Source organism: Eleutherodactylus coqui, chromosome 2 (assembly GCF_035609145.1).
Source record: "Eleutherodactylus coqui strain aEleCoq1 chromosome 2, aEleCoq1.hap1, whole genome shotgun sequence".
NCBI classification, from domain to species: domain Eukaryota; kingdom Metazoa; phylum Chordata; class Amphibia; order Anura; family Eleutherodactylidae; genus Eleutherodactylus; species Eleutherodactylus coqui.
This window is the reverse complement of record NC_089838.1, coordinates 259,830,306-259,842,472: the sequence shown is the minus strand read 5'-3', so window position 1 is coordinate 259,842,472 and position 12,167 is coordinate 259,830,306. Positions and strand designations below refer to the sequence as shown.

At 44.2% G+C, this 12,167-nt stretch overlaps 1 protein-coding gene across 2 annotated transcripts in view; it reads left to right on the top strand.

Annotated features, from left to right (window-relative positions):
- The window catches only part of ADAMTS17 (ADAM metallopeptidase with thrombospondin type 1 motif 17), a 197,411-nt gene extending 194,618 nt beyond the window's left edge, over positions 1-2,793 (top strand). For both annotated transcript variants that reach the window (XM_066592863.1, XM_066592862.1), the window contains one exon: positions 1,750-2,793. In XM_066592863.1, the coding sequence (XP_066448960.1) occupies positions 1,750-1,901 (152 nt within the window). In that variant the 3' untranslated portion in view covers positions 1,902-2,793. The remainder of the gene's footprint in view (positions 1-1,749) is intronic.
- The last annotated feature ends 9,374 nt before the right edge of the window (positions 2,794-12,167 follow it).

Sequence of the window (12,167 nt, the reverse complement as noted above, 5' to 3'; positions counted from 1 at the left end):
GCTGGGCAATATAGCGTGGAAGGAATCTGGCGGTACAGGAGGAACAGGGAAACCAGCAGAAAATGCAATTCAGCAAGACCCGGTTACTTTAATCCAGTGCGCCTCAACATTCCGAATGCTCAGCACAAAAGGCCAAACCTTCCAGGCCTCTCCAGTGCCACAAGGGACGTGTGCCCAAAGAAAGAAAGTCAAAATCAGACTGTTTGTTTTTGGAAAGACTGTGTCTTGTCTTCTCAATAAACTGCGCCACTCTGACACGGCGCCTACCCATTTCCACCTCTTGTACCTCCGGCATCCCCCCTTTCCCTCTTAAAAACAAAGGTAGAGCAAATTTGCATTAAAACAGCATTTAACATTTTAAACTCCGTGGGGGCAGTGATGTACCATCTTACACTAAAAGCTGCCCATCTTTTCTTACAAGGGTAACTCTAATTTAGGGGTGACCTGGGAGCCACATATGGCTCATGCTGCCATTTTCTGTGGTCCAGTCCCCAACCATCTGGACACAGAAATGGTTGTCTGTGTGTGACTGTTCATATGTAGTTCCCATGTGAGAAGGAAGAGGATTGGCACACAGATCAGGAGCATGGATGTGCAATGTATGGTATCTGTCTCCCCAATACATAGGCAGAGGACTCCTTAGCACTCCAGAAAGAAGTATGAATTAACTATTTCACACAGCCGTGAGATTTGTGTGATGCGAGATGCAGAAATCTCGCACAAATATGAACCCCATTCTTTTCAGTGGGTTCGTATACCATGGGCGATTCTTTTTTTTTTTTTTCTCCTTTTTTTTCCCCCCGCATCGCAGTATGCAGCATGTCCTATTTTTGGCCATTCTCTCGGGAACGCATCACCCATTGATTTCACTGGGGGCCAGAAAACGCAACGCACGGCATGCAATGTGAGTTTCCTCATTGAAAACAATGGTAAACACTTGCTTAAAGCCGCGCCGGAGGATCACAACTGTACTGAATTGATGGGAGGCGTTTTTGACACAAAACCGCCTCGCATCCATGGGGACATCGCACGAGCGTGATATTGGGCAGAGTTTCACGGCCCGATATCCTGCTAGGCCAAGTGAAACTAGCCTTAGGCTGTATTCTGACAGCCTTATCTAAGTTGAGCCTGAGAAACTTGAGCAAAACTCCCATCACACAACCTATAGACACCCATCGGTGTGCTGTCCCATATTTACAGACCCTAGACTTTGCATGTGCTATTCTTGTCAATAAAAACGGGCAAGAATAGGACATTCAGCGATTTCTTTCACACAGACCACAGGTCTATGTGCAAGAAGGTTCGTGAGAACAGCCTACTTAACTATAATGGGTCTGTGTGTGGCTTTTGGAATACACAGCCTGAATATCTAACCATCTGAATGTGTCCTTAGAGGTGGCTGTCTATGCATGCCGCTCTTCTTATGGAATATGTGAAATACTAGTCTGTTACCCCAACACCCTACAATGGAGAAAGCTTAATGGATGCATAGTCTCCTCTTCTCTGAAGTGCTAGAAGGGGACCCCTATTCTCTTTAAAGGTGGTAGTCCTAGAAGTGGAAGCTGCTTCTATTATGACTTTTGATGAGCCATAAAAGTCTCAGATGGTAATATCCATGTAAGTGTTATTGCGGCTCTTGGGAGCAGTTCAGTAGGATATTATGGCCCTTGGACCTGAAGATGTTGTGTTTTAGTCCATTGCTGGGGGTCTGTGTTATATTATGCTGTATATTACTTTGTTTTCTTACAGCTGCCCTGACCTACAAGTGCACAGGTGACCAATGGACAGTGTACTGCAGGGTAATTCGAGAAAAAAATCTGTGCCAGGACATGCGGTGGTACCAGCGCTGCTGCCAGACATGCAGGGACTTCTACGCTACCAAGCTGCAACCACAAAGCTAGTGACCCACAGCACTGACCGGAGCATTGCAACAGCGATGCTACAATAAGCCAACAAGACTTGAACACAATGGTGCTGGGTGATGATGCCAGGGGGGCTCATGTTGTCAGATCTGCAATCACAGAACAAGCATCACATACTCCGTATACTGCTGGGCTTGTTCTCCTGCTTCATTTGGTTGTCTCCTGGATGTTTATCACGCTAAAATGACTTAATCTGGATTACGCAAACATATTCTCAGGCAAATCAAGCAGACTGGAAAAACTGTGATGTATTTTAATGGTTTGCCCAAAAAAAATTGAAAAAAAGATGCAAAATGACATTCTTTTAATGGGTGCCAGTTGCACACTGAGTTAATCTGCTGTGCTAAGTAATCAGCAACTGTAAAGTGGTGCCTGACATGAGGCACTTCTCTGTATAATGGTGCTTAGTGAGTATTAAATGTTTGCACACAAGGTGCAAACTGATGAAAGCCTCTATCTGTAGAACAAAGGCTACAATGATCTTCACCAGTTTACTGTCTGGGTACATTCACATCATGACTGTTAGACATAACCATAAATCCACCAGGTTTGCCTTTTTCTGTTCTGTAAAACCATGTAATAGCTATTGTAAAATGTGAATATGGGGACACAACTTGCCATGCAGTTTACAGTGTAATGTGCCAGAATACACCACTCATGAATTGTTCTTTCCCTCATCACTTTGACTTTGAAACCTATATGCTGGCATACGTTACAATTTTGTAGCTTGTGACTTATGTTACGTTTTTCAACGTAATTGTTTTATATTGGTGCGTGTATTTAAAGGGTTGCCCATTTGTAAACTATTGAAGGCCTATCCACCTGATATGCTATCAGTAGTAGATAAGCGGGGGTTTGCCACCCAAGACCCCCCCCCCCCCCCCCCCACCGATCAGCTGTTCCCCAGGCTAGTGTGCTTTGTGTAATGAGCTGATTTTTGCAGAAAGACAACACTGTAGTGGTCAGGTTTGATATTATAGGCAGAGTTCCCATTGAAGTGAATAGAAGCTTTGCCTGTAATACCAAGCCTGGCCACTACACTGAGAATAGAGCTGTTTGATTCCTGCATAAATCAGCTCCATGGATGAGTACAGCAGCCTGGAAAACAACTGGTTGACGGAGATCCCAGGCAGCGGACCCCCACTGATTTATTATCGATGGCTTATACTAACGATAGACCATCAATAGTTTACAAGTGGACAATTATTTTAACCTCAAACAGCAGGGTATAGGTAGATGTATAAGGTCCCTTAGTCAGTTACTGCTTCCTTTCATTCTGTCAAGCAAAGTTAACAGAGGGCGAATTTGTAATATGTTTGATCTTTTTTCTTCTTCTACTGGTAGAACATGTAGCAATCAAATGAGTGGTAAATTATGAATCACTTCATTCAATTCTCGCTGGATGTACTGCGTATTGTTATGGGCCTATTGCAATTTTTGAAAAATATACCCAGCATTAATTACATTTAGGAAAAAGTCCATTTAACAATAATTGACCAAAAAAAATAAAATAATGCACCCAGATAGAAATGTCATAACGCTGGAAAACCTGGCCTGCAGTTATATCTCAGCAGATATGTAAATGATTACCGTTGTGGTCTGATTAGACATGGGGTCTTGTCACCAGAGACTGTAACAGCGCTCCCCTCGTTGCCCTATAAGAAGGCTCTCAGATGCTACTTTTGTGTAGTGTTCCTAAACATTCCTCTACGAGGCACTTTAAAGATAATTTTGCCCAGTTCACACTTTGAGAGCGGGCACATCATTGGAATGAGAAGCAAGATGGTTGTTTTGACAAACTACCTGCCATCTAGGCCATTCTGACCAAGCTGTTAGGAGGTGGTAAGAGCAGTGGTTACATGAGGGCACGCACACACGGCAAACGGACTGTCCAGATGGGCCACTAGATCCAACAGTTTTGTTGTTCACCATCCCAAGATGGCACCTTTATGATAGGCCCCTGTCTCTGTCTGGACCATTTCCAAGTGCTTAGCTGATGTAAACTTGGGTTCTGACCATTACATGCCCCGCCGTTAACACCCCAACACCGTCCTCTTCATTCTTCTGCTATAGACTGGAACTGTATCATCTTTTATAATAATAATAATAATCTTTATTTGTATAGCGCCAACTTATTCCGCAGCGCTTAATCTTTTACAATGATTCCAGGTTCTGGTTGGGAGCTGATAACGGTCGAGTATGGAGGCTTAGTGGTGAGCATGTCTTCCCTGTAGAGCGACACATTGCCCCAACTGCTGGGGTGATGATATAGGGAGCCATCACATAAGGCAGTCAGTCACCTCTAGTAGTGGTATGAGGGACAATGACAGCTCAGCGAATTGTTCAGGACATCCTGCAGCCACATCTTTTGTCTCCCATGGCAGGGCTGCTGACAGGCATTTTCCAGCTGGATAATGCTCGCCGGCACACAGCAAGGGCATCCCAGGAATGCCTCCGGCAGGTTGCCACGCTTTCTTGGCTTGCCCCGTTGGCAGATTTATTGCTGATCGAGCATTTATGGGACCAGCTGGGACACAAGCTTCAGCAGCCTAAGAGTATGCAGAATCTAGAAAGCCTGTATGCCTCCATGCCTAACTGCATATCATCATGTATCCAGGCTAAAGGTGGCGCAACAGGGTACTAGAGCCTCCATGCCCAACCGCATCTCATCATGTATCCAGGCTAAACGTGGCCCAACAGGGTACTAGAGCCTCCATGCCCAACCGCATCTCATCATGTATCCAGGCTAAACGTGGCCCAATAGGGTACTAGAGTCTCCATGCCCAATCGCATCTCATCATGTATCCAGGCTAAAGGTGGCCCAACAGGGTACTAAAGCCTCCATGCCCAACCGCATCTCATCATGTATCCAGGCTAAAGGTGGCCCAACAGGGTACTAAAGCCTCCATGCCCAACCGCATCTCATCATGTATCCAGGCTAGAGGCGGTACAACAGGGTACTAGGGCCTCCATGCCCGCCTGTATCACATCTTCTATACAAGCTAGAGGTGGTACAACAGGGTACTAGAGCCTCCATGCCAAAGCGCATCTCATCCTGTAGCCAGGCTAGAGGCGGCCCAACAGGGTACTAAAGCCTCCATGCCCAACCGCATCTCATCATGTATCCAGGCTAGAGGTGGCCCAACAGGGTACTAGAGCCTCCTTTGAATGGTAGTTTTCCTCAATGCACTTATCCGTTTGCTCTAATATTGTAATCACTTACATATATTATCATTACATTCACACATATAGAGTTTAATTCGATTCCAACAACTCCTTCTTGGTGCATTATTTGTATTTTTTGTCAATGAGTGTAGTTCCATTTTAGTAGTGGTTGTACCCATAGGCTGTTTGGTTTCATTTCACACAACGCACTAGAGTGCATCTGGCAATGGGCACAGCAAATCTGTGTTCAGACCACTATTTTATCACGTCCTCTTTAATTACCAGGCCATTATCACTATTTTTCATCCTTGTGTTAATGTTTATATACCTTTTTTTAAGCTTTGTGTCTTTTTTGACAGGTGGAAAGTCTTCCACAGCTCCTGTCATGTAAACCCGTTGTGACTTTTTAAAAGATCCTTTAAAAAAGTGTGGATATTGATACTTTGACGTTTCAGCTTCTCTGTATATCTCCTTGTATATTTTTTGTTACCTTGTTTTATATTCCGTCCTTATATTCCATGGTCAAATATATATATTTTTAGCAGGATGCAAACGTATTGGAGCCTGTTATGAACGCACAGTGGACTTCAGTTACAAAATGCATCCTATGCGCAGCTTATGCCCTATTTATGCAGCTTTGTCATCATCAGAACATCCCTACACTTTGCACTTAATAGGCACTTAGACTGTTAATACGTTAGAGAACACTGAAAATAAGGGCACTATATCAGCTTACCTGTGTCAACAAGTGCAATAACAAGTGCTAATCAGAACAGGTTATAGAAAAGTTTCATCCTGGTAGTGCCAATAGTTTTGGGTGTTGTAAAAGGTGCTTGTGACTAAAGCTATTCAGGTATCTATTTACACTACTCTGTAGACTGTTTGTTTGTTTTTTTCATTTTTTTTCAATTTCTCAGACAACCCCTTTAATAACTTTTCCTTACTACAGGCAACCGTTACAGGGCTCGTTATATATATGACAAGGCTGTGACATTTCCTATTTTCAATAATCAGTGTCATGCGTTAGTGCGGGGTCTACTCTATAGACAAGCCACAGGAGTGCTATTAAGCAGGAAGTTATATTACAACAGTGTAAGGCCAGCTTCACATGGGAGAGGGTGAGATCGGCCGTGGATCACAGCCTGATATCACCCTCGCCATCCATGAAAGCCCTGTGGATGCAAAGCGTTTTTATGGGAAAACAGCCTCGCATCACCTTGGGGATGCAGGGAATCCCCTGCTGCAGCTGTCACAGTCGCGGCAGAGGATCGCGGACTTCTCCCATTGCTTTCAACAAACAATGGGGCTGCGATGCAAGATCACACAGCCCTATAGGACATGCTGCGATTTGTTTCTTGCATTGCGGTGCTATGTGGAAAAAAAAAACGCTTATGTGTATGACCCCATTGAAAAGAAGGGGGTTCATATTTGTGCGTCTCGCAACGCGAAAGTCGTGATTTTCTCGGCTGCGTGAAGCCGGCCTAAGACATCCTTTTACTCTGGGGTCTTTGCACTTTGCACAATAGTCTGTGGGGAATGGGGTAATGTTTCACCTTGTGGAGAGCACCTCTAAGGTGTAGGGAGTCTTATAGGCCATGCAATGGTCCCTGGGAAAAAAGTAATGCAAAATTAGTGATGGAATAATCCTCCACAGCACCTCCTGTTGGAGGGTAACTACCTTGCAAGTTAATATTCAACCTTTTAACCAAGCTACGGATATAAGCCAGACCAGAGGACCCACTTCTATACAGCTGTTTAGGGGCTCTTACCTCTCATCAGTACACAATAGGGCTCTGGGTGGATAGTTGAGAGGCCATTAATGTGAGTTGGGGGGGTAAAGTTCTTCCTTGTTGAGAGTGTAGGGAGTCTTATAAGCCATGCAATGCTCCTTGGGGGGAAAAAAGCTATGTAAGTACTGAAATAATCCTCCACTTTGCACATTGTAACTGAAGTCCACTGGAGGAAGACATTTTATTGCAGAAGCAATTCTTTGGCAACTTAATATCACCATTCATTCTGTCTGACCGGCCCAGCAATAGGTTTTTAAAGGTTGCCACAAAGTGGAGAGATGGGATGTTCTTGTTATTTTATTTCTCTGTGATGTTTACGTAATGACCATTATTTGGCTCAGATATAGTCATCTATACCACTAATGCAAGGCATACCACAGGTGAAACGTGTGTATATATTATGTATTGCTAAATTCTGTATATAAACACAGACATGTAGTTGTGATAAAAATATATAAATATTATCATACGTAGCAAAGTACTCAGCATTGTACAAAGAAGATTCAGGTGCAGTGAGTACATTTTATTTGTAGAGCCTTTACTAGATTATTTGATCATTGTTAATTTAATAATTTGTGGGGGTGGGAGGGGGAACAGGAAGACATAGAAGGGGTTAGCTGTCTGTGACAGTCTGCCAAGTCACTCAGAGCACGGCCATCCTTATTATTTGCTGACATCTAGTGGAGAACGATAGTAACTACCACTCACTAGCCATATATCTGTGGTAGACTAAGGTGTTTGAAATACACGGGAATCTATACGTTATGGATCAGAGCTGACCGCTTCCTCAACATTTCATTTTTTAGTACAGTTAAGAATATGAAAGCCAAAAGGGCATTTTACTCTGAGTTTTGATTCTAGAAAACTTTTGACTGGGATTAGTCGACTGCACTTTTCAGTACAGCTGGGTACAAGTCCGCTCTATGTGTTTCAATGGCAGATGTGTGGCTTGTATTGATGTAGAGTAGCATATGTTTGTGCGATTGTTTCAAACTGTATCGCTGAGCATAATCCACAGACGTGATGTGAATCTCCTAGCTTAAAGGTCTATTCCAGGACTTTAATTACTAATGACTTATCCTCAGCATAGGTCATCAGTAGTTGATTGACGGGGCTTGCTGTTTTGGATACTTGCTGATTAGCAGTCGGAGAAGTGGGCTGAAAGTTATCGTAGGTGGTCAGAGAAGGAAGTGTAATAGCCGGCTTCGCTCCCCCTGAAATCAATGGGAGTGCTGCTTTCTATCACACTTCCGGCTACTCGTTGCGGTCAGGCTCTGAGGTCCGGTCCTAACTGCAATGAGGAGCCAGAAGTGTAATAGGAAGCAGCACTCCCATTGATTTCAGGGGGAGCAAAGCCGGCTATTACACTTCCAGCCCTGAACAGCAAGGCTATGTCCAGCCTGTCAGCAGGCTAAACGACCAGCTGATCAGTGGGGATCAGGAGCGGAGGGCCCCCCATCAATCAACTGCTGATGACCTATGCTGAGGATAGATCATCAGTGGTTAAAGTCCTATAGTTTACATTTAATGGCCCTTTTACCCAGCCCAATGATCAAGTATGAACGTCCACAGGAACAGTTGTTCGCGCAATCATTGGACTATGTCCCTATCAGTCTTAAGTGAGCAACTGCTCATTCATTGGCTGATTAGCTCTTTGTGCGGCATAGAAAATATTTGTTGCCAGCAGCACATCTTCCCGTGGCAATGGGGATATGCCACTGACAGCACTGAGGGTATGGGAGATAAATGATAATATGAGCGATTGTTTATAATCATGCAACCAGCATTGGCTTGTGTGAAGGCCATTCTCATAGATTGGTGCTCATCAAACAGCAGGAATCTGACAGTGTAAAAAGAGTCTAATTAGGCTAGAAAATAAAAGCTTTAATGAAGTGGAGGGTAGTAAGGAGAGTTTTGACACATATGTGGCTGGTGATTGAGTAGTTTGTGTATTTTGCCTTTTACCACAATCTACTCTAGCCTATTATGGATACACTACCAGAAATACAAGTACATACCTCCCGATGTATTTAAATAGTGAATGTTACTACTATGTAGCAGCTCCAGCTGATGCAGATACACACTATGAACAAGCCTGACCAAAGCAGTGACGTTCCCTTTACATTAGGTTTGTATGTTTGTCTGTTGCATGGGATAAATGAGCTTTTTGTAGCATTTTACAATGGTGCTAACTAATCACAACAGTGCTTGTGTATTGTGCTAAGGATGTTCCATTGTTACTATGGTACTGTACACTTTACAATTATTTTGTGGTGCTATTTTTGTATTGAGATGAAAAAAAAATGTAATTGTTGCTTTGTCACAATATAACACAGGATTATAACGTGTCTGTCGTGTGCATCATTTTACAATCACAACGGTGGCTGCAAATACTGCTAATAGAAACATAAGGAAAATGCCGCTGGTTTTAGGAGAACCGATGTCCAGCAAAACGTTCTATACTGTAAGCCACTCTATATTTTCTAAATACTAGAACACAAAGCCCATACACTTAACCCTTTGCAATCCAATTTTGGATTCAGGGTTTCCTAGGGGGTTTTCTCTTTCTGCCATTATACAATGGCGCCACCTGCTGGCTAGAGCAAGTACTGTGGTATTGGACATGCTGGAGAGGCCCCCAACAACAGAGCGTCCAGTAATATACAGTAAGAATATGCTGTTGGACGTCTTCTGACATCGGAAACTGTACAGCCTTCAATCAGAAGGTCTTTAGATGTCAGACAGTGGATTGGAAAGGGTTAATACACTTTCTTCTGACTCCCCAATACACTTGGCACCCTCCCTTCAGCCGGGCGTTCATTTGTTTTACATGGGGGACAGCAGCTTTTCTCCAGAGGGAACAAGAGGGTCAGATGCTGAAGAATAACGTGCCCGACTCTTCCCTGACATCATCTGTTGGGAAAAAGTTGGGAGACCCCCATTCACATGTGACAGCCCTCCAGTTCCAGTGATATCACTTCACTAATGTCACTAAGGGTGCATTCACACAAACGTATATCGGCTCGGTTTTCACGCCGAGCCGATAGATGTTGTCCTCATGTGCAGGGAAGGGGGGGGAGGATGGAAGAGCCAGGAGCAGGGCTCTGAGCTCCCGCCCCCTCTCTGCCTCCTCTCCACCCCTCTGCACTATTTGCAATGAAAGGAGTCGGGGGCGGGGCTAAGTTCCAAGCATTAGCCCCACCGCCGCCTGCCTCTCCCCATTGCAAATAGTGCAGAGGGGCGGAGAGGAGGCAGGTAGGGGGTGGGAGCTCAGTTCCTGCTCCTGGCTCTTCCATCCTCCCCCCCTGCAGAGAGAGACGACGTATATCGGCTCGGCGTGAAAACCGAGCCGATACATGTTCATGTGAATGCACCCGAGTAGTTTTGTACTGAACGACTATCAGTTGAATAGTCATTTGGAATAATTGCTGGAGCGAGGAGTTGGAACAACTGTTTGTGATTTTACACAGTTGTTTATTTTGAGGAGAAAGAAAGACATTCATTTGCAAGTCGTTCCTCCATAAATGTCTATGACTTTACAGCGCACAACGTCAGATCAACCAGTAAGTATTCTTAAGCAAGCTAAAATGAAACAACTAGCGGCTAGAGAGCGAATTATCACTTGTCACCCAGCTAGTGGCCATATTTACATGGAGGAAATGTTGTTTGCATTCGCTCTTTCGTGTGATTATTCGAATAGTCATCCTGTGTAAAGACACCCTAAAGCCTCAGTCCCACAAGTGTGTGTTTGCTATGTATTACGGGCGCATTACACAGAAAATACACATGTAACATAGCCTATAATGGGCGTATCGTGCAGCAAAATAGGACACGCTGCTTTTTTTTTCTACGGTCGTAATATGCGCATAAGAAAAACGCAGGTCTGAATTGCCCAACGTCAATCAATGGGCTTTCAGTACTGTGTATTACACGCCGAAAAAATATGCCACCAACATATGCCCGTATGAGTGAGCCCTTAGGCTGGTTTTGATCAATTTAATCTGGGCTACATAAGCAATTCTCACAAATATCCTAAACATACCAAAGTACTAAAGAGATATTTACCTGGCCAGCGCGTGAAAGACCAATGGGGAACAATAACATCTTACAATGTAATAATGATATGTGTGTAATATCTGCTCTTACACTTACTCAAAATGTAATCTACAGATGTTGTATACCTGCTAGATGGCAGCAGACACATAATTCAATGGGTTCTATTTGTTCTTCATATGACATATGACATGAAATACAAATATTTGTAAATCATTATACATAGAGAATTAGATCATTTCCATAAATTGGATGTAATGAACCGGATACTCCGGGGCGCTTTCGTGTTTCTAAGATAAATACTCCCAGTCAAAAGAAATTTAAGTAGTTTGAATTGTGGTGTAGAGGGGTCTGAATGTGTAAGAGGGGTGAACGGTGCCGGGCTCCCCTCTTATTATAGTGGCTTACAGCCACTGTGACATGCTGCCTAAAGGCTACGTTAGCCTCCAAACCCTCCAGCTAATGATGCGGCTGGACGCGCAGGGCAGGGAGAGAGAAGAGGTGCTGTGAGCACCTGGATTAAGCCCCGCCTCCCCCACCAGTAAAGCAGCAGGGAATACTAAAAGTGGTGAGCACTGGGAAGAAGGCTCCGCCACCTGTGATGAATCTAGCATGTCATCGCTATGAAGGTCAACCCCCGCAGTAGGGCATAGTGAATGGGATTAAGTCCCACCACCTTCCTCTTATGTTTGGGAAGGTTCTCAGTGTCCCAGCTGCCCTATATAAAAGCAGTGTGCTGCGTCACAGCCCACACCAGGAGCGCAGTAGTCAGCTTTTAAAGTGGTGGAGACCCTATCACAGGGCAGCGGCTGTATCTCCATGCTGTGGAGCAGCCAGGAGATGACCGGAGGCCCTGTTGACCCGTGAGCCAAATATGACATTGCACCGTATGGAATGAAAGGGAGACGGCCTTATCGCACTGGACTTGAAACCAGTAGATGCAAACAACGCCATGGACTCAGACCAAAGGTAAAGCTGCTTAAACACAATAGAGACTGTGATGGACTGAAGTATTTGATTTAAAATAAAAAATCCTGCCTCCGTTTTTATCTGCCAGCTTCTGCTCCATAACGTATCTTATAACATGACGCTTGCCCATGACCCATTACAAATGCATAACTGCAGCTTCTGCAAAAGGGACGCAAATATGTAGAGTGAATGCCTTGGCAGGTTTTGTAGGTGCCACAGTGCCTCTATAACAGTCATTTACTAAACTCCCAGACTTCCACAATACCCA